The sequence below is a fragment of the Antechinus flavipes genome, chromosome 2, assembly GCF_016432865.1.
Source record: "Antechinus flavipes isolate AdamAnt ecotype Samford, QLD, Australia chromosome 2, AdamAnt_v2, whole genome shotgun sequence".
Lineage (NCBI taxonomy): Eukaryota > Metazoa > Chordata > Mammalia > Dasyuromorphia > Dasyuridae > Antechinus > Antechinus flavipes.
This window is the reverse complement of record NC_067399.1, coordinates 294,255,787-294,278,278: the sequence shown is the minus strand read 5'-3', so window position 1 is coordinate 294,278,278 and position 22,492 is coordinate 294,255,787. Positions and strand designations below refer to the sequence as shown.

Sequence of the window (22,492 nt, the reverse complement as noted above, 5' to 3'; positions counted from 1 at the left end):
GGGACAAGAAGGACATTTTAGGTGAAGGTAATGCAAAGTGTGGAAGTGATAAACTGTAAGGACTCTGCCTAAACTTACTTGGCTAGAATATACACTAATTTTTAAATCAAAATAGAGGATTTCATTTTGATTTAGGAGTGGCCATAGAGATCATCTTTTTGCAGTAGCATCATTTTACAAAGGAAGATAATGCAGGTTAGTAATGGGGAGATTTAAATAGTTAAATAATCATCAGAGCCTAGATTCTAACCTAGGAGCTGGTGGTGCAGTGGATGGATTTAAATGTGCATTTACATGTGGACTCATACACTTACTAGCTATGTGACCCTGATCAAATCATTTAACAACTATCTGCATGTTTCCTCATCTGGAAAATAGGAATTAAAATATCACCTATCTCTCAGGATGATTCTGAGGATCAAATGATACTGATATTTGTAAAGCACTTGACACAGCTGGCAGCATAGTTTGTGCTTAATAAATGCTTATTTCCTGCTTTTTTACTTTCAGTGGGAAATGAGGCTAGAAAAGCAGAATGGGAGAACATTAAGAGGAAATTAACAGGAGAGGAAACAGTAAGCTTTGTTTGTAACAGTGAAAAGATGGCTGCTTTGGATGTGACGTCCGATCTGCTACTTTGTGACTTTGGAATCATGTATAACTTTCATGGGCCTCTTCTTTTAAATGAACTTTAACTTTGTTTCCAGCCCTAAATCTATAATCTTATTCAGAATGTTTTCTGGTAATGTAACCCAGTGGGTTGTTGTATTTGTTAATCAACAATTATTAAGTCAGTAATAATAGAAGGAGGTGACTAAGTGACCTTGGCATGCTGTTATTGAGTATGGTTCCCTATAGATACTTGAGAAGAGCATTGCGCTATAACTTCTATAACTGGAGTCTTTGAAAGACATGTCTATAAAGAGATGTCAACCCTTTTCATCATAGACATGCATTTTATAGTGTTACAGATATGGTGAGGGTGTAATTATTAATACCAATTTAGCTACTAAGACCCACTATACAAGTCTTCTGTAAAAGTCATTCAAAAAGATGACAACAAAGCACATGGAACCTGCAGAGTTGTGTGTGTGTATGTGTGTGTGTGTGTGTGTGTGTGTGGGCAGATTACATGTTGAACACAATATACTCATTGTACTATTTAGTACCATTAACCTCTATTGTCAGCACCAGTAGCTCAACAACTATACCATTATTATTAGGTTTTCCCATATGAATGGCAGTGGAGGTCTCAGCATACCTGATTACCTTATGGCTCATTTAGGAGTGTGGAAAAACTCTATTTTATATGACTTTGGGGCCTTGAGGGGGCCTTGAGCTTTCAAAATAAGTAGGAAGAATAGTTACATTGTCCTGTTTAATATGTGTCCATAACATAATAGATGCTACTGTTCATATAAAGGACCATTGAACATAAAGTGTTAAAGAGTTAGAGCAGAGAGAAGAGAACTTAAGGGGTATCTTGTCTAAGTCTCATTTTATAGATTAAAGGAACCAAGGCCTAGAGAAGTTAATGAAACACACACACACACACACACACACACACACACACACACACACACACACACAAATGTAAAATGCTTGACTCATGTTCAATAATTATCTCTCATTTTAAAAAATGCTTTATACTTTACTAGAACACTTATACATGTTTTATTTCATTAGTTCTTTTTAGCAATGACAGGTAGGAAGGGTAGAGTTATACTTAGAGTCACAGAAATTAAGTGTCTTTCTCAAGGTCACATAGCTTCCTAGTGACAGCAGAAGGAGAAGATATTTTCTAATTCTAAACTTTCCTTCCCTACACATATTCTTGTCTTTTCTTCCTTCTTGGAGATGATCACTACATCAGGGAGGTGATGTCATGACATGCAAGTGAATTGGATTTAAGTGAGGGAGGACTTGGTAAGGTCACCTGCCTTACTTTCCCTTTCAGAGCCATCTGGGTCCAGTGGCAGGATGGAGATCAGGAGAACTAGATTGGCCCTAGTTACAAGGCCTTTTTATGCTAAAGGTCTTAGTTTGACTGGGGTTGCATCCATTCAATAAGAAAGAAATGAAGCAAAGAAAGACCCTTTTTGCTTAGGTTTAAAAAAAAAATCAATCTGGAAGGTTTTTGGCCAGAGTCAAAATAATTGGTATTTACATTCACTCTGAACAAGGCAGGGCCAAAACAATGACCAAATGGGGCTTGGCCCGGTACCTTTTGTGGGCCAATCAATGGAAGCTTAAGTGATGTGGGCCTGAACCCTCCATTGTATAGTGAGAAGAAAACTTTTGTCTACAATAAATGCCTAATATTAGACTCCATGTCTAGGTGTGGCTGTAAGTGAGTGGGCTGATGAATGGATAGAGACTGGATCTGTTACTTCATTGTTGAAAGGAATTTCCTCATTACTTGTGTAGTTAAGCAATTTTTTGCCCCTTGTAGTCTTAGAAAAGCCGACTGGAGTGCTCATAGTCTGAGGAACTTGTCAGGGGGTCATGTAGCTAGGACAGATCAGAGGTGTAAGGCTTGAACCTAGGTCTCCTGGTCTTTAAGCCAGCTGTCTCTCCATAGAGGTTAAGTGATATGCCTCAAGATTGCACAACAAATTAGTAGTAAAGCTTGGGTTTCTTGCCTCCTTGGCTGGAGTTCTGTCCATTGCATTGTATGTTTCATTTAACCAGTCACTACTGTAAAACCTGTGCCCCATTTCTTCCCCCACAAGGAAAAAAAACAAAAACCACCAGCTTATTTCTTAGTACTTGAATTTTGTACCACAGTGTATAGCCTTTGCTTATGCAGTGCCTTATGCATTCATTGTTGGATTTATATTCCTAACTTGATTATTAACATTGTGTAACAGTCATTAACAGTGCTTGAGTCCTGTCTTCACAACTTAATAAATGGGAGCCTTTGGGCAAGTGCCTTTCCCTTCAGTCTGAAAAATGGAGAAATTGGACTAGATACACTTCAAAAAGGCTGCTTTTAGCTCAGATATTCCATATTAAAAAAAAAAAAACCACTTCATATGTGCCAAACACTCACCCACGGAGGTTATCTAATAATGAGAGAGACAGCATGGAACCAACTATGTTCCAGCAAGCTATATGTTGGACAGTTTGGAGATAATCATTAGAGGGAAGGCATGGCCGTGTTCAGATCATCTATTGTATCTTGTTTTCTAGGAATCTTCCTACTTTCAGCATCCTCTGTTCTAGATTCAATCAGCTTATGTTTTAGTATTCTCAGTTTTAACGTTTGATATTTTATTATTCTTCAGATCAGTACATCATGATCATTTCACCCACTTTACTATATATACTTAGGTTCAGATTTCCTTTAATTTAGTACATAATGGAATACTTTTCATTTATGCCTTCTCATGTGTTATAATATCTCATGCTCTTCCATAGGTTCTCCATAGAGAATGTATCAGACTTGTCAAGATATATTCTTAAAACCAAGTTGGTCTCAGCTAGATGGACTTTTTTCCCTTATCTTTCCCAGAACTGGGCTTCCACCTAATTTCTTGGCTAAGCAGCTTCAACTCTAGCCATCTAAGTGGGAAGAATCCCTCCTTTCACTTTTCTTTATGTGTTGTCTTTTCCCCATTAGAAATTGTTTTCATATCCCCAGTGCTTAGCACAGTTCATGGCACAAAGGAAGCTTCTTTTTCTACTCTTTTTTTTTCCCCCTCTCTTCTTCTCCCCACGCTTTTCTGTTTAAAACAAACTGAGGAATAAATTCTTGCTCTCATTTTTCCAAGCCCTCTCTTAGGAGCCTATAATTTCATTTATTATAGAAGCTTATTATATGAAATTAAGGGCATAGAGATTAGGAAAGATAGAAGATCTGCTGAGGTTAATGGGCAAACAGGTTGACTGTCTTCCATTAACTAAAGCTTGTCATTCAAACCCCAAAGACTGATCATCTTCCCAACTTTCTGCCTTTTTTTCCACTTAAAAGACAGACACAGTGTTAAACATCTATTCATTATTCTTCTTTAATGGACTTATTTTATAGAGAACCTTAGCTCACGTCATCTTTACTATCTGGAATCCCTTTCCCTGGCTTCTTCATTTGTCCCAGTTTTCTCCCTACCTTAAAATTCAACTCAAGTTGAATTTCCCTCCAACTTTCCCTCCAAACCTATTTTATTGCCCCAGCCTTTGGTGATTGCTGTGTTCCAGGTCACCAAATCATAAAATGTCTAATGAGGAAAGAATCTTAATGATCATCTAGTCCAATGGTGTCAAACCCAAATAGAAACATCCTTGGAGAACATATGTCAGTGATCTCGGCCCAGCAACTTTCATTTTACATAGAAGGAAACAAACTTAAAGAGTTATGACATGCCTCTCCAAGATCACACTGCTAGGAAGTAGCAAAGGTCTGATTCAATCCCAGGAATATTGATCCCAGGTCACTTTTCTTTTTAGCACGCCATCCTGTCCTGGGAAAAGGTAATTGACTGCTATCATTACCCAAAGTGCTTATTTATCAATAGCAATACATCCTTTTGTTGTTATCCCATTTTATACATCTTCTGTCCATATAGCTAGCTTGCTCTTTTCAGAGTAGGGTTAGTTAATCCAGGTCCCTCATTTTACAGATGAGGAATCTGAGACCCAAGGAGTCATGCATCAGAAGATTACATTTGCAATCTGCCACAATTATTGAATTGACAATAATCTTCAGTGGATATGCTTTGGAAAAAGTAATTGGACCATTTTGGCCTTGATGTTTTAAAAAAAAAAAAAAACCAATTTAGGGAATTTTCTTTCCTTTTTTTTTTTTTTTTTTTTTTAAATAGGGCAATAGATTAGGGTATACATGTTTATATTGCCCTTATGACATAGTTTAAGGTTTACAAAGTATTTTCGTAATAGATTTAGACAGCTCTTTGAAAGGGAATAGTGCAAGAAATATTCACATTTTCATAGAGATAAAATGACTTTGTCCCAGGGTCCATAAGCCATATAAATATTAGGATTTGGATTTGATTTTGGGTTTTGTGGTTCCGGATCTAGCTGTCTTTTCACTCTAGCCCAGTAAAAATTGTACAATGTCCCCTCTGCCCGGACATGACCTAACTGGACCCAAGTCCTCTGGGTCCAAAACACGGCATTTTTCTCTTGTTCCACAGCTGGCTTAGAGATGACAGCCAGTTTTATATTTCACTATGTCCAGAGCACAAGATGTGTGAATTCCAGGTTCTAATGGATCTTGGCTAAGGGAGAAAGATCAAACAGCCCTCTGGCAACATTTCTATATACAAAGACTAGATAGAGCCTGCTTTCCTCCCAGAATCATTTGATATCATTTAGAGCCAGTATTTTCTAGACTTGGGTGGCAGAGATAATGTGTGTTTTTTCTATTATTGATGGGCATCCAAGGTGAAAGCTTATCTCCTTGTATGGAGACAGTCACCTTTTTTTGTTGTCTCTGGTATCCAATACAGGAGTGAGCTAGTGTTTGCAAGCTGCAAGAGGAGGTTGAGATATACTGTGGAAGGCAAGGATTGGAGGAAGTAAGTTTCAGGGCCAGAATTCAGGGGCTTATTTTCTTTTGAAAGTGATATTTGGCCGCAGCTCAGTGGTGCAGTAGATAGAGTATCAGCCCTGAAGTCAGGAACATTTGAGTTCAAATCTGGTCTTAGACACTTATTACTTCCTACCTGTGTGATCCTGGGCAAGTCACTTAACCCCAATTGCCTCAGCAAAAAAAAAAAAAAGAAAAGAAAAGAAAAGAAAAAAAGAAAGTGATATTTGTCATGTTTGCCTTCAGGACACCTTCTAGAGTCCTTTTTCATTTAGAAGGATATTTTATTTTATTTTATTTTATTATTTTATTTTTTTTAAAATAATTTTTTATTGATAGAACGCATGCCAGGGTAATTTTTTACAGCATTATCCCTTGCATTCATTTCTGTTCTGATTTTTCCCCTCCCTCCCTCCACCCCTTCCCCCAGATGGCAAGAGTCCTTTACATGTTGAGTGGGTTGCAGTATATCCTAGATACAATATATGTGTGCAGAACCAAACAGTTTTCTTGTTGCACAGGGAGAATTGAATTCAGAAGGTATAAATAACCCGGGAGAAAAAACATAAATGCAAGCAGTTTATATTCATTTCCAGTGTTCTTTCTCTGGGTGTAGCTGCTTCTGCCCATCTTTGATCAATTAAGGCTCTCTTTATCAAAGAAGTCCACTTCCATCAGAATACATCCTCAAACAGTATCATTGTTGAGGTATATAATGATCTCCTGGTTCTGCTCATTTCACTCAGCATCAGTTCATGTAAGTCTTGCCAGTCCTCTCTGTATTCATCCTGCTGGTCGTTCCTTACAGAACAATAATATTCCATAACGTAGAAGGATATTTTAGATATTTACATTGGCCTTGTAGGGAAAGGGTTTGCTAATAATAATAATAATACCACATTTCCCAAATGACTTAAATTTTAAAAAGCATTTTCTTCATGGCAATAGGATTAGTATTTTCATTTTATAGATGAGAAAACAGACTCAAAGTTACTAAATGAAAAAGTGTTATTTAAGCCATTTTTCAGTGGTGTTCCATTTTCTATAACCTTATTTAGGATTTTCTTGGTAGAGAGGCTGGACTGGTTTTCTGTTTTCTTTTTGGGCTTGTTTTACAGATGAGGGACTGCATCAAATAGGGTTAAATGACTTGTCCAGAGTCACAGAGCCAGTAAGTGTCTGAGGTCAGATTTGAACTCAAGAAGATGAGTCTGTGGAGCCACCTAGCTGCCCCAGATAGAAAAATAGCCCTTTCTTTATACAGTGCTTTACTTACCCTCCATCTCATTCAGCCTCATAATTATCCTTTTGAAATAGGTATTGTGGGTACTATTTATTATTCCCTTCTTGTAGAGAAGAATGCTCCAGTGATCATTTAGATATTTAGTTAATCTCATGACAGACCTTGATATTTTCTTGGAGCTATATAAGGCTAGCTTTGGCTCACTCTTTAGTAAATACGTGGGAGAGGGAGAGGGACAGAGAAAGAGTGTGTGTGTGTGTGTGTGTTTCTAATTTCTCTGCTTTAGGATGAAAGACAGCTACCTGGACTGGTCACAGAGGTCTTTTGTGTTTGGAACATAGATTCAAGGAATAATACTCTGGCGCCAATTCGAGGCGTTAGGTATATTATTTGCCTAGTTGGCAGGTACACTGTGCTGAGTTAAGTACTATTCCAAAAGACTCAAAGGAAGTTAAAGAATCCTTATAAATAAAGCTTGACAAAACCAAGAAGAAAAGGAAATACTGTTTTCAGAACAATGGGTTTTAGGCAAAGAAATTTGTGATCTTAAAATGAAGAAATGTTTTTCTTGCCTTTCTGCTCTTACATTTTGTGGCATCCAAGGGCAAGCTTCTTTTTTGGCCAGGCCTGAACCCTGTGAACAGATTACTTATTTTATAAAAGATGATTTTTTTCCTTTCATAGTTAAAAACTCTTGTGTCCATGTCTTTTTAGATTCAGTTATCATATATACGATTTTTGTCAGGATACCTTTGAAAGGGGGTACTACTTCTCGGGCTTCCTTTGTTCCAGTTAAAATATTACCCTCTGCTTCTAATTTCAGTGCCTTCCCTATGTTAGTTTTTTTATATTTCTCCTTTATGTAGCTTTCTGTATATAAATTTGTTTGCCTGTTGTCTTTTCCATGAGATTGTAAACTCCTTGAGAGCATGAACTGCCTTTTGCCTCTTTTTGGATCCTTAGGCTGACACATTGTAGATGCTTACCAAATGTTGATTTATTAATTGATTTGATTTTCTTGTATGTCATAATTCACCTGACTGGGAAAAATGGGCATGGTCATTCTTTGTTGGCTTAGATCTCTAGCCATAAAAAGTGAGACATCAGGAAATATTGTTGGTTTGGAGCTAGAGGACCTGGACTTTTGGATGCTTTGTCTCTATCCTCTGTTTCCTGTGACACCTTAGTCAAATTTTCTCACTTTTTTAGGCTTTGGTTGAAAGAATCTAGTAATAGGGAACCAAATGTCTCCCAAAAAAGTCCCTTTCTTATTTTGAACTGGCCTAATTGTTAAGACATTTTTCCTTATATAAACAAAAATATGTCTTTCTTTAATGTCTACTAATCACTTCCAAATTTAAACCTTTGGAGTCACAAAGAGTAAGGTTAATTCTTTTGCTGTATGACAGCTCTTCAGATACTGGAAAATAGCCTTCCTATGTCTATCTCCTCCCTTCTCATCAGGTTTTCTCTTCTCCAAGTTAAGCATTTTTAGTTCCTTTGTTGGTGAAGATAACCAGTCCTTATATAGCATGATTTCAAGGACCTTCATCATTATGATCAACCATCTGTGGTGGTTTTCCTGCTTACTGATGCCTTTATTGAAATTTTATATCCAAAACTGAATTGCACTACCCAGTTTTGGCCTGACCATAAGCCTAGATACTTTTCTCATTCTGAGTTTTAACACTGTTAATACTGTTCTTAGTGGCCTGTGTCATAATTTTATATTTCTCTTGAATTATCTGCCCTCGAATGCAGTCTGAGATAATAATAGCGTTTTGTTTTTTTTTTTTTGGATGCTGCATTTGACTGTTTACTCACATCATTCAGAATCTCTCTAATTTATTTCAAATAAATATTTATATAGCTATACTTCTTACATCTTAAGCTTGGTAACTTTTTTGAACTTAAGCATGCACTTAGAACAGTGCCTGACACATAATAAGAATGTAAGGCCTAGAGTTGGGAAGACTTACCTTCCCAAGTTCAAATGTGACCTTAATCAAATCACGTAACTTTTCATTATTCAAAATAGCTTCATAAGAATAGATACCTGATCTGCATTGATAAAATGAATTTCCTGTACTGGTGACATTATAGTCATTTTCATAATTTCTTCTTTGGGAATTTACATTATTATAATTACTAGATGGGTTTATTGTTTTTATGATTCTTATTTTAATTATGTCTCAGTTCATGAGCATCTTCCCAGTTTTTGTTGTGGGAAATTTCATCTATCATTTCTTATTGCACAGTATTTTGTTATAATCATATGATAATATATTCAAGGCGTCCCTTAATTACTGGCCACTTCCTTTGTTTATAGTTCTGTTACAAGAAAAAGTATTGCTGTGAATATTTTAATATTTATTGGGTCTTTTTTTCCTCCTTTTCTGTTTTGATTTTCCAATAGGAGATGATTGGGTCAAAGATATAAGCAGTTTAGTTACTTTTCTTGGTTAATTTCGAATTGTCTTCTAGAATGGTTGTATCCATTCACAGATGCATCATTAATGTATTAAAATCCTCATGTATTTTTCTGTGACTCACCCAGTATCTTCCCTTCCCCCATTTTTGCTAAATTTAGTAAATTTGGAGTTTTAAATTAGCATGTTTCCATCTAGTTGTTTTAGAATTTTTCTTTTGAAAGTTCATATCCTTTGACTACTTATCTTTTGAGGGTTCTTTGTGACTATTGTTTCCTTTTCAAATTCACTTATTATCAGTTTCCTCAAACATTTTCAGGAGCTGAATTTGATTTTACCAGATTACAGTTTATAGAAGACAATCTCCCCCAATCCAGAACCCCACTTCATTATCTCATACTTCTTTGATTGTTGATTTATCTCCTTGGAAGCCGTTTTTGTTCTGTCCTTTTTAGCTCAGTAATGTTTCTTCTTACCAGAGAAAACAATATCCTATAATCCATTATCATGGTCTTAAAAACAGTAATTGTATTCTATCCCTGATAATCTCCTTTTCCTTAATATAGAAAGAAAAATACCTGCTTGCCCCTATTTTGTTGTTCTTTGTAGCAAATCTTAAATTAGTTTAAGTTTGAGCACTTTTAATGCTCTTTTTATTGACTTGTGCCACAATTTTTTCTTTTTATTACCTGCCCTTGATTCTGTCATCTAAATCTTTTCAAAATCTAAGTTGTTTGATGACTTCGTTTTCCTTTTTAGACCACTCCCTTGTTTCTTCCAAAATCGTAATTATTTCTCTGTAGATATTCATAAGATCATACTTTATAGTTTCTTACTTCCCCTGTAGAATTTTGGACTTTTCAATTCTATCTTTTCTGTGAAGTCTTTGAAATTCATCCTCTCACAATAGAGAATTAATTTCTGCCCAACTTTTTTCTGTCATAAAATTTAAGGCATAGTGGTCACTGTCCACCAGAGTTCCTATAACTTCAGATTTAGCAATGTGTCTTATTGAAACTCTGTTGCTTTTTCCACCTTTTTAAGAATATTATCATGATGGTGTATCAAGAATCTTTGTAATATTTTATTTTGACAGAGATATGCCAGATGTCTGAATTAATTGAGGTCCTTCATCATCACTACAGGGCTGGTGCTCTATCCACTGTGCCACCTAGCTGCCCCCTGTTATCTTTCTTGAAACATTTTTTGTTTTCTATTTTTCTAGGAGTGATCAGTAGTATATTCCAATGACAATTAGTGCACTTATATGTATTTCTTCCTTTGATCATTACCTATATGTTGCATTAAACTGTATATTTATGTATGTATATTCATGTATACATATCCCCATATATACACATGTGTCAAATGTGTGTATGTATGTGTGTATTAGATATATTCCCAGACAAGAATAGTTTTAAGAAAAGAGCCAGAAATAAAGCCATGTGGCTGAAGATGTCTCATCAGTCAACAAGTGTTATTAAAAGCTTAACTTTTGCTCATTACTGTGTCATTACTTAACATTGGCATTGCATTTAGGGATAGGGATTCAAAAAGAGAAAAACAGAGTCTTCAAGGATTTCACATTTTAATGAAAGAGACAATATGTAAACAACCATACAAAAAAAAAAAAAAGAGTAGATTGGACATAATCCCAATGGAACATCTCTAGGATTAAAGCTTTCTGCAGGTTGGATTTTAGGGAGATACATATATGACAAATGAGTTGAACTAGCAATTTTAACACAAAGCAACAAATTTGAATTCATAAAAATATTACTGAGATTTGCTAAGATAGAATATGTCTTCAAATGCCATACCTTATTCAGAAGGAAAAGCATACATAAAATGAGGGAAGACTGAATAGCATTGCATTTGTTTATTAGAGAATATTTAAAGTATATTCTCTAGTGGGAAAAGAAAATTAGGAATGGGGGTAGAATGAAGAGAAAGCAGTCACAGACTTGAACTTTAGCATACACATAATCCAATTTGTACCTGAATACAAATTCCCTCTTTGATCTCTTCAAGTGGTCATCTAACCTCCACTTGATCTCCAGTGAGAACTAACCTATTAATGTTGAGGTGTGAGAAATGAGGGTTGAGAGATCCTCTGACAGCAATGGGATCCCCTTTGGCTGGTAGCAGGCTTTGCAAAAGAATTCGCAAACCCCAATGAATACAGGTTTGAGGTTTGTGGCAAGAATGGATTTATTATGCTAAGAAAACAGCTTTTTTAGTGGGCAAAATCCTGTTAGGATTTTTGCATAAATCTGGGCACATAGTCTCTTGGCTTCGAGCCAGGACCAATCTCCAAATAGATGTATGAGGAACTAATTTTCAGCTTACTAGAAGAGTTGACCATGCCCCAGGCTGAGATTTCCAATTGAAAGAGATTACTTATCTGGGAGTTTCCCCTAGGAAGGTGGTGACCCTCCCAAAAGCTGGGAGGGTTTGAGACCAAGGACCACCCTTTCCCAAAAGATTCCTTTCCAACCCTTCCCTCCCCAAAGATTAAAAGGGGGGGAGGGGAGGGGAACAAAGTTTATATAACTAAGATTATCAATTTTGCCTTTAACAAGTTTTTCCTTAAATTGAGTCTAATATTCCCTCCTCTAGGACATTTATCCATTCTTCTTAATTCTATCCTGTGGAGCTAAGGCAAATAGCTCTTTCCCTCTCTCCTGTGGATTGTTGTTGTCCAGTACTTTCCTCATGATTTTGTAAACCATGCCAATAATGTTGATGTGGTTTTTTGGGCAGAAATTCCATTTTGCCATTTCCTTCTGTAATGGATTAAGTCAAACACATGTTAGGTGACATACCTAGGGTCACTAGTAAGTGCTAGTAAGTGTTTGAGGCTAGATTTAATTCTAATCTTCCTGATTCCAGGTCTTGTACTCTGTCCACTAAAGCATCTAGCTATCCCATATAGCTCCAAGATGGATATAATTTTACACTTAAATCTTTTTATCTTAAAACTGAATGTTGCTAACTTTTAAATTATCAATTTTATCTCATCTTGGACATGGCTCCCTCGAAATCACAAATCCTACAGATGTGCATTGTCTGAATTAATGAAGTATTTATTAAGTGCTTATTATATGCAGAGCACTCTGCTAAGCCCTAGGGATACAAATAGAAAAGCTGGATAGTTCCTGTTCCCAAGAAGATTACATTCTAATGGAGGAGATAGCATGTATAAAAGGTTTCATTTTCAAGTGAAAATTCTTGGATTTTTGCCATAATCTTTTCTCTCTATGTGGAGTGGTGTAATGGCAGAGAAACTAAGCCAAGATAGAGACTAGAGAGTATTTAATGTTTTATTTGAAAGGGAGAGATTTACTAGGACCAAATGAATCTGTAGTTTGGTCCCAGAGCTGAATGAGACTATCATCTCCAAGAATCCAGCAAACAATGTGAGTTCTCAATGACATATATACATGTGGCTCAGACTCGGGGTAGACTGAGGCAGGGGTGGAGTCAGAGCACTGAGAGCCGGAAGGGGACTCTGACATAATGGAGGGAAGGCACTGAAGATGGGGGGAGAGAGGCATCTTGATAAGACAGTATCTGATATTCTGATAGATTGGGATGGGGAGAGGCATTCTGATATTCTAAAATATAAGATCTTTAATCTTATCAAATATTCTGATAATTAAAAGGGAGGGATGGTTTTGCAGGATTGAGCAGAACAATTGAGGCAGAACAATTCAGAGAAACCGAGGCAGGACAATTTAGGGAAACTGAGTCAGGATGATAAAAGAGAACTGGGGTACAACATTCCATACTCTTTCTTCTGAATATTCAAATCATTGAATTACCTTCCTCTAGATAGGTCTTAGCACCATGATTTTGACCAACCCTATCTAAAGCAAATAAACTAAAATAAAACTAGAAAAATGCAAGGACTTATGGCAATGACAAGCCTCTCCCTGATAACCCCAGAGTTAAACAGCAATACAAAGGTTCCCTGTTGCTACCATATCAGGTCCTCTGCAGTTGGGACATCTCAGCCAGAGAATCTGGTTTGAGATGGACAGTTCACTGTGAGTTAGATCTGTGGTCATTTGTGCATTTAACTCAGCCTCTGCTTATATAGGGAGTAGCAGTCCTGCTGCCCATCCTAAGAGGGGAACCCCAAGTCTGTCAGGGATTCCAAAAGAGGAAAAAAGTGGGACCTGGAATAGCCCCATCTTTCCCCTCTGATACTTCAGGAGCCACAACTAGGAAAAAGATTTCTGAGCAGATTATTCATTTACACCAAGGCAGACAATCCCCTAAATATTTGGAGGCCTGATACCAAAATGCTGAAGTACTAATTAAGGAACTGGGGTAACTGGAGTGGAGAAACAGATCAGAGAAATTGCCAGTCCCAAAACAGGCGTCTGATTTCTGGTTGTTTCTAAAAAACAATCCCCCAAATTGAATCTGTCAGGGCAATTCCAACAAAATAAGGGATTTCAAAGTTAAAGGATAACCAGAAAATTTAAGCAAGGAGTAAAAACATAAAGGACTGTATCAATTTATTTATTTTTAGCTTTTAGAAATGGGAATTTATTTATTTTATTTCTTGTTATTATAGCTTTTTATGGGTAATTTTTCAGCATTATCAATTGCAAAAACTTTTGTTCCAATTTTTCCCCTCTGAAAAGAACTGTTTAAAGGAAAATAGACCAGTTTCCCCAATTTCCTATCTCTTCCTCCCTTTTTTTTCTCATGGAAAAGAATTATCAAATAAATTTGATAAAATTTGATAAGAATCAAAATTCTTATACATAACAGACTAGTACAGTAAGTTTTCTAAAATCCTTCAAACCTACAGCAATAATTATACAGTTTTAACAATTTCCATTCCAAATCTTAAACACACAGTAATAGATGACCCAATCAGGGTTCCCAAATTCCCCATATCAGTCCAAAATATAGTAGGAGCAGGGACGATGGTCTCTCAGAAACTGCTTCAGGCTAGGTACTGATGGAGACTCTCAATCCATGCAGGGGATACGTGTGATATGATATGCTGGCATTCTAAGCTGATCTAGGTCCCAGAAGCAAGTCAGTAATCTATAATTTGACCAAAATATAAAACAAAAAACCCACAAATCTAACAAATAAAGGTTAGAATAATGTGAGATAGAAAGAGTGGTCCACAATTGGCCAGCAGTTTTCTATGTGAAGAGATGCTTGTCTCACAGGCAAAAGGCTGTCAGCTATAGTCCCAAATAAATAGCAATAAGGTCTCACTGTGCTAATTATCCTCTCCTTATTTAGAAACTTCTTAAAAAAAAAAAAAAAAAGAACACTTGAATATCATAGACATAATATCTAGTAACAGATAGATGATCAGGCTAAAATACTTATTTGCCCAAGTATTTAGGATATAATGATTACATATAACCAGATTGAAAATAGCAAGGTATGACATAATTGAATTGCATTAACAGTTTCTATTGACCATTGCTCTGATCATAGAAATCAATTACAGGAGGAAAAAAATGCAGGGTCACAACTATAACATAACATAAGCAGTTAAAACTCAACTTTCAGCACATACAGGATAAAATAGCTTTAATTCATTTTTACTCCAGTTAATTGCCCCCACCAACTGTCAGAGGGTGGAGCTTTAAAACTCCCAAATAACATTAATTATAAGCCCAAGAAATTTTACTTCCAATAACAAATCCCATTAACTGTAGTTTCAGATAAAACCTAAACAGATATTTACCATAATCTTATATTTATAGCAGTAAGAATGTCTCAGTAAATTAACTTCTTTCATATCTAAGCAGATAGTTTCATAAGTGAACATTATACATACAAATAATTTTGCTTTAAAATATCCAATATATAGACAAATATTCCAAATTGCATATTGTCCATAACAGAAAACATTTTCAAAAGGACAAAAAAGAAAAAAAAAACACTTATTTTCAGAGGCTCTTTAAATGACCTCAGGATGACCTAATACAATCAATTAAAACTTAGGTAGAATCTTATAGAAAATATCTTAATACCATATAAAAGAATCCAAGAGGTTCTTAAAAATATTAAGCTGTTAGAAATACCATAACCTTATATTGATAACAGTAAGAAATTTGTCTCAGTAAATTTACAAGTTATCTTTCATATTTAACAGAAACATTTTCATAAGGACAAAGGAAAAAAAAACTTATTTTCAGAAGCCCTTTAAATAATGGGCATAATCTTAGGATATAATCAATACAATCAATTAAACTTATACAGAATACTCAGTTCCACATAAAAGAATCTGAAAATTTCTTTAAAATATCAATTAAACTTTTAGAAATAGCCCTGTCAAATTATAGGTCACATTTATGATCATATTTCTTAACCAAGGAAATCATTATGCATTTAAATAAACATTAAATAATTTGCTGAAGACAGATGGGATATCTTAGTAGAAATAAATTACTTTCAGAAAACTTACAGTTTTAACAAGCTTCTTAGAGCAACTGTAGATTTGAAAAATAAAAATAAAACATTAAGTTATTAACACCATGTACGTTTTTCCTTTAAACAGTAGAAGCAATTAGTGTTTGAACCAGCAAGGAGCTGCAGTTTGTTAAAAAGCCACTATACTTAATGGGAGGAGGGGGATTAGATCACCTGACAAGGCCCTTTTCTACGTGGTTGCCCTTCCCTCATTCCACCATGCATCCCTACCCCAACTTCTCATAGCTTTTTATGGTGCTAGCTAAAGACAGGCCCCAACCTCATGGGGTATCTCCTTTCCCATGACAAATGGCGAATTCTCTATGGGTTTGTGCCTTTTTGTTCCCTATTTCTGGAAAGCCATTTTCCTCTCTCTTCCTCCTTCTGTCAAACCATCTCTTCCTGTCCCATCTCTGTCTCCTCCCAAAGCCTACTTGCTCAAACCTTCTCTGACATGCTTTAAATACTCCTAAACCAATATTAGATGCTCCATTTAAACTATTAATTGCTTTTGCAAATCAATCTTTCTTGTCCCTTGTCGTTAAATCACTTTTTTAACTTTAAACTTCAAGATTCGCAAATAACTTTGAACCAAATATAAAAACTTGGACATATACCCAGCAAAGCTGACAAATTTTTAAGGCATTACTCATAGTTTACAAATTACCCAATACTTCTAGAAAGCTTCATATCATCTAAGTAAGCCAATACAAACACGGCCTCCCCCCAAGGTAAGCTACTGGCATTTTGTTTTAATAACCTATATTTTAACTTAAAATCCAATCAAATACAGCTTTAAATTCTCCATAATATAAAACTGCTTTTGCTATCATATTTCAAATAATGAGTTTCACTAAACAGCATAGTTTCTTTCTCTTCCTCTGGACCCACGTGGCCATTATTCCCAATGGACTTTTCCTAAGCTCCAACTTGGCCAGAGTTGGAACCTTCAGAAAAGTCAGACTCTACTCTTCTCTCTCTCTCTCTCTCTCTCTCTCTCTCCCCCTCTCCTTCTCCCTCTCCCTCTCCCTCTCCCTCTCTCTTTTTCTCTCTCCTCTTTAGGTAATAAAGGTTTCAGTATTCAAACAAATTCTAAGATCTTATACTCAGAATAAACAAATCTAGCATGCATAGACAATAGTAAAATTATTTCCCATAATTTCAGAATCAACCTAAAATTCCTAATCAAATATTTTCTACTTGAATTTCAATCAGATAAGGTTTTATTGCCCTTTACTCTAGCAGACTTTGAAAACCTGTTCCAAAGCAAAAAACTGTCAGCCAGTTTAAAATACTTACAAATTAGTGCAACAAGTTAAAAGTTTAAAATCACAAGCAAATTTTATACTAAGTACAGTTGCAACATTGAAATAATCAATTCTCAAATTTCTTAATCATTGTTCTTAAACCTTTAGCAAAGCTCTTTAACAGACAAATCACACGGAACACAGAACACAAATCACACAGATTGCACAATTACAATATTAAACAAAACATTTCACATGTATAACCAGAGTGTCCAAAAATCAGATCAGACCAGATGTGTCTTAGAAGACACCCAAACTAGAGGGCATCATCCAGCATCCTGGAATAATACCCATCTCAGAATTTAATGCCTGTCAGCATTTTATTATTCTGAGAATCCAGATGCTAGCATAGACAGACAGATAAACAGATCAGATTGTTTCCTAAAACATCCAGACTTACTCTTCCATGGCCTGAATGGAGTGTCCACCATTGGGCTTCAAGCATGGTTGTGGCTGAAAATTGCTTTCTTTCCCGGTGATTCTAGAAACAAATCCAGAGGGCCAGCTCTCCAGGCCAAGAACCCAGATCTCTAGTCGCTGTGAGGCCCAAGGCAGAGACCCAAAGGTCTTCTCTAATTTCTCTAATATTCTCTAATCCTGCTCTCATTTTCTGATACCTTGGTGGGAAGCCTTCAAAATGTAATACCAAAGAGACTGAGGCAAGTTAGAGATTAGAGAATATTTAATATTTTATTTGAAAGGGAGAGATTTACTGGGACCAGATGGATCCATGGTTTGGTCCCAGGGCTGAATGAGACAATAGTCTCCAAGAATCCAACAAACAATTGAGTTCTCAATGACCTATAGATACAGGGGGTAGGGGTGGAATCAGGGTATTAAGAGCAAGACTCCCACAGGATCGGGGGAGGCATCTACTAAAATTCTGGAAAGAACTTTGGACTTGGGGACTTGGTACAGATCTTTGAGTTGACACATTCTAGTTATGTAACTGTGGATCAGTTTACTTGTATTTTTAGTGTTTTGGAAAATGGTGGGGAAGGAGAGAATGCTGATGGTGATGATTACACTGCAAGTTTGTTTTGAGAAAAGTGATTTGTTAACTATAATGTGTTATATAATTATGAGCTATTATGAATGTGGATTCTGCTGGAATCCTCCTTTAATCCCAGAGCTATTTGTATCTGCCTTTCTCTAACTTCTTTTCCATTGACTGGTTAAAGCCAGGCTTTAGTTTTTAAGTCCAGTGAATGGTATTTTGGAGAAGCAGCCTAGCAATTGCTTCAAATGAAACTGTGTTTACCATTTGTTATGGAAACAGCCCAGGTCCTTCCTTTTTCTATAACAGTACATAGTGCATATCCCTTTTAAGCATATCTTTGGTAATTCTAAAAAAAAGTATTAAAATTTTATGAAGCTTGTGACACAATAGATAGGCTGAGAGACTTAGAGAAGGAAATCCACTTGTGGATGGTAGACCCATTGGAAAAACCCTTTCTTCCTCTTGTGAAAGCCTCCTTTCTTCCTTAATTTGTTATTCCCTCTAATGAATGTGTTTAAAAATAGTTCTTCCATTAAGATCATTGGCATGCATTCTGTGTCAAAAGCTTATTTTAGCACTTGCTTATATTTTCCCTTTCCTCTCTTCCTCTTGTTTTCCTTTTTTTTTTTTCATTTACAGATTGGAATGAACTAACTTCATTAATCTGATTTCTGTCTCTGTGTCTCTCTCTCCATTCCTAATTAATAAAAATTCTCTTACAAAACTATTTTTTGGTCCAGAAATTTGTCAGTCCTGGGTCTTCATTATTATTGCTTCAGACTTTCTCCCCATTTTTGAAGTACATTTAGTAAGTGAAGAACTTTGTATTTTCCAATTTTATATGTGAGTGGTTTGTAAATATGAAATTCTATCTGCAAAATCACAAGAATTTATTGCTATTTAGTTATTAAGAATCAGTACTTTTTTTTTCATTAAGAATTTATTTTACCAAATATATGCAAAGATAATATCAGTACTGTTCTTTATGATAATGCATATTATGTGTTTTTGTTAACTTCAATCATACTGATGTTGTGCCACAGTTCCCTTTTTATGTCCTGACTTAGTTTCCCTAATTGTCCTATTTAGTTACTCTGCCTCAGGTTATAACCTTTCCCTCTTAATGTTTGATAAGATAAAGGTCTACCTCAGTTGCTCTGCCCCCAAACCCCAGGCTATATCATTCCCTCTTAAATGGTTGATGAGATAAAGGTTTTATATCTTTAGGTTATAATCATTCCTTCTTAATGTTTGACAGGATAAACGTTTATCCATTTTAGATGTCATTAAAATATCAGTAACCTCTCCATTATCTCCCTCTATTGTGTCATGCTAGGTACCTCCCCCCATTAGGTTATCCCCATCCAGGTACCTCCCCCATTATGTCATTCATTTTTCTTATTATCCTATCAAAGAGTCTTGCTGTCTAATGCTCAATGCTGGATTCTTTGAGATGATAGTCTCATCTAGCCCTGAGACCAAGATCCATTTGGTTCCAGTATATCTCTCCATTTAATAAACTATTAAATTGGTCTCTAATCTCTGTCTTGCTCACTTTCTCCAGCATTATACTGAAATTCTTTGGTGAAACATGGCAAATTCACTGAAAAAAATCAATGTAATATTTGAGTTCTTAAATGTAACATCTAAAAGGTGTCTATATTAAAACATTTAAATTAACACCTCTCCACCCCAAGGGGGAAAAAATTTAAAAGACTCTTACTTTAATGCCTGTGTGTTGCTTTTGGCTAATTTGGAGTTTGATTATGTAGCAACAAGTCAATAAAACTTGAGAAAAAATTTTCTCCCTCGAGAAAATTGCCTTGTATTGGCTAAAGTCGGTCAAATCATATGTAGTTCAATTCTTTTCAACAAACATTAATTGTCTACTCTGTGTGAGACTCCATAGTCCACACGGGATTAGCTAGTTGTAGCTAATGTAGATAATAGTATGAAAAGGGAACAATATTAAAGAAGCTTAGAAATAGGGACTAGAGCCAGATTAGGAAGAAGTTTATATTTGAAGCTGCAGACTTTACACAATAGAACACAGTAGGATATTCTTGGAGTGTAGGGACCTGATCAAGACTAGTACTTGAGGAAGATTATTTTGATGGATTGGATAAGAGACTATATCCTAGGAATCCAAATAGAGAACATATAAAAAGAGAAAAGAGCCTGCAGTTTAGAAGCTAGGAGGACATTCACTATTAAGGGATAGGATATGGTTCAAATTAGCCAAGAAAACGGAGAAGGAGCAAGTAATTTCATTTAGATTTGAAGTCAGAAATAAGATTTTAAATTGTTTAGTGCTGAAGTGGAGGCCCGTATGTCTGGCATGTAGTAAAATAGTATGTAAATGTTACCTATTATTACTTAATCTATTTTCCTCGATTTCCTCTTCCTTAAAATGGAAATAATAATAACCTCAGGGTTGTTGTGAGGATCAAATGAGATCCTTTTTTTTTTTTTTTTTGTAAAGTGTTTAATTTAGCACTGTGAGTGGCAATTTTTGTGTTAGCTATTATTATTAATAATGGAATTTCTAAATGTCTGCTCTGCACCTATATCTCACATTTTACCCTTTGTTCTTGATCTCCCATAGATAGCACTAGACTGTGCCATGCATTTTTATACATAGAAAGCATATAAAAGGAATATGAGATGAAAAAATGACCTAGTCCTTTATCAAAGAAATGACAAAACATAGGGTATTTCATTTATAGACATATAAGTAGGATTCAAAGTAAAGGTTAATAAGTAGAAAGCAAAAAGCCAGGCAAAATCATTTAGAAATAAAGCAAGCCTTTGGGATGTCATGACCCCTTAAGTTTACTAGACTTCACCTCTAAAAATGTCTATCCCTGATTCAGAATAGTATAAGGGCTTTGAAAATACTCTCAGATTGGGTAAAACTCAAACCAAGAGGGTTGGTCTTTGTTTTTTTTTTTTTAAAAAAAAAGGCTAACGAAAAGACTTTAAAAAAATTATTACTATAGAATTGTAATATATTAATATGTAGTTTCTAGGTGTTGAAGTGGATAGAGTGCTGGGCCTTCAGTCAGGAAGATCTGAGTTCAAGTATAATCTCATACACTTAGCTATTTGACACTGGGCAATTCCCTTCATGTTTTGCTTCATTTCCTTATTTGTAAAATGAGCTGGAGAAGGAAATGGCAAACCACTTCAATGTCTTTGCCAAGAAAACCCCAAAGTGGGTCAGATGGTATTGGACACAACTGAAGAACAGTAATATTAACCTATTATATATAATATTTAAATACGTATATAATATATATTAGTATATAAATGATACAATTATGTAGTAATAAACTTATATTAGTAGAACTTAACTGTCATTGTTGTGATGAGTACAAAATAGTATTCGTAAAGGCTTAGAAGACTTTAAAAAGCCACACACACACACACACACACACACACACACACACACACGTTATTGTTGCTGTTTTTATTTTGTTCTGGTGGTGGGTATTGGCTATGGTTGTCTTAGATGTTATTCCTTGCCTTTCATTTTTTGGCTCTAGGAATATAATCGAGGAATCAACACCTAATGGCATTTTGATCTGGGAAGTCTGATGGGAAAGGGTGTGTATGTGTGTGTGTTTGGGTGGAGAGGTGGAGGGGTGCAGCCATCAGGCATTTTACTGACTCAAGTATTTTAAAAGGTATGAATTTCTTTTCCCATAGCAGTAGGAATCAAGATGCTCTTTTGTTCTCATTGGAGAGAAGATAAGACTCCTTTGACAGAACTGCAACTTCCTGACAAATATTCTCCACTGCTTAATCACCACCACTACCACCACCACCACCACCACCACCACCACCATTTATTTATATGACAGGTTACAGTTTGTTAAGCCTAGCTTTACATATGACCTCTTATCCTATTCACAATAGCCTTATAAAATAGTCGCTGTTAGTCCCACTTTTTACAAATGAAATTGAGCTAGTAAATGCCTGATCCTCTTGACTCTGAGTCCTGCATTCTTTCTACTGTGCCATTTAGCTTTCTCTCAAATGAAAATATTTTTTCCTTTTAGGAATATATTGATGCTCACCCGGAGACCATTATCTTGGACCCCCTCCCTGCCATTAGGACCCTTCTAGATCGATCCAAGTCTTATGAACTTATTCGAAAGATTGAAGCCTACATGAAAGGTAACCTTCTTCCTGGTGGGACAATCATGTGACAAACCTGATTTTCTTTGGGAACTTCCAGGCACAGCTGACTGAAAATTCATTGGGTGACTGTTTAGTTTGGCCAGGAAAAATGTCTTGTGGGGCTTAAATAGTCAAGGTTCAGTAATAATAGCAGTAAGCTGCTCTTTTTGTGTCAATAAAATGAAGCCTTGGATGATTTCATAAATATTGGGAGGTTCTTAATGGTATTGGATCACCCATAGAAAGAGGTAGACAATGAAATATTGAAAATTTGTAATAGCCATATTAATTGGTCATGTTATATAACAAGGTAAAAGAAAGAAAAAG

The 22,492-nt window shown here is 35.7% G+C and overlaps 1 protein-coding gene across 5 annotated transcripts in view; it reads left to right on the top strand.

Annotated features, from left to right (window-relative positions):
- The window catches only part of ITPK1 (inositol-tetrakisphosphate 1-kinase), a 371,106-nt gene that overhangs the window by 201,330 nt on the left and 147,284 nt on the right, over window positions 1-22,492 (top strand). For all 5 annotated transcript variants that reach the window (XM_051977360.1, XM_051977357.1, XM_051977356.1 and 2 more), the window contains exon 5: window positions 22,045-22,162. In XM_051977360.1, coding sequence (XP_051833320.1) covers window positions 22,045-22,162 — 118 coding nt within the window. The remainder of the gene's footprint in view (window positions 1-22,044; window positions 22,163-22,492) is intronic.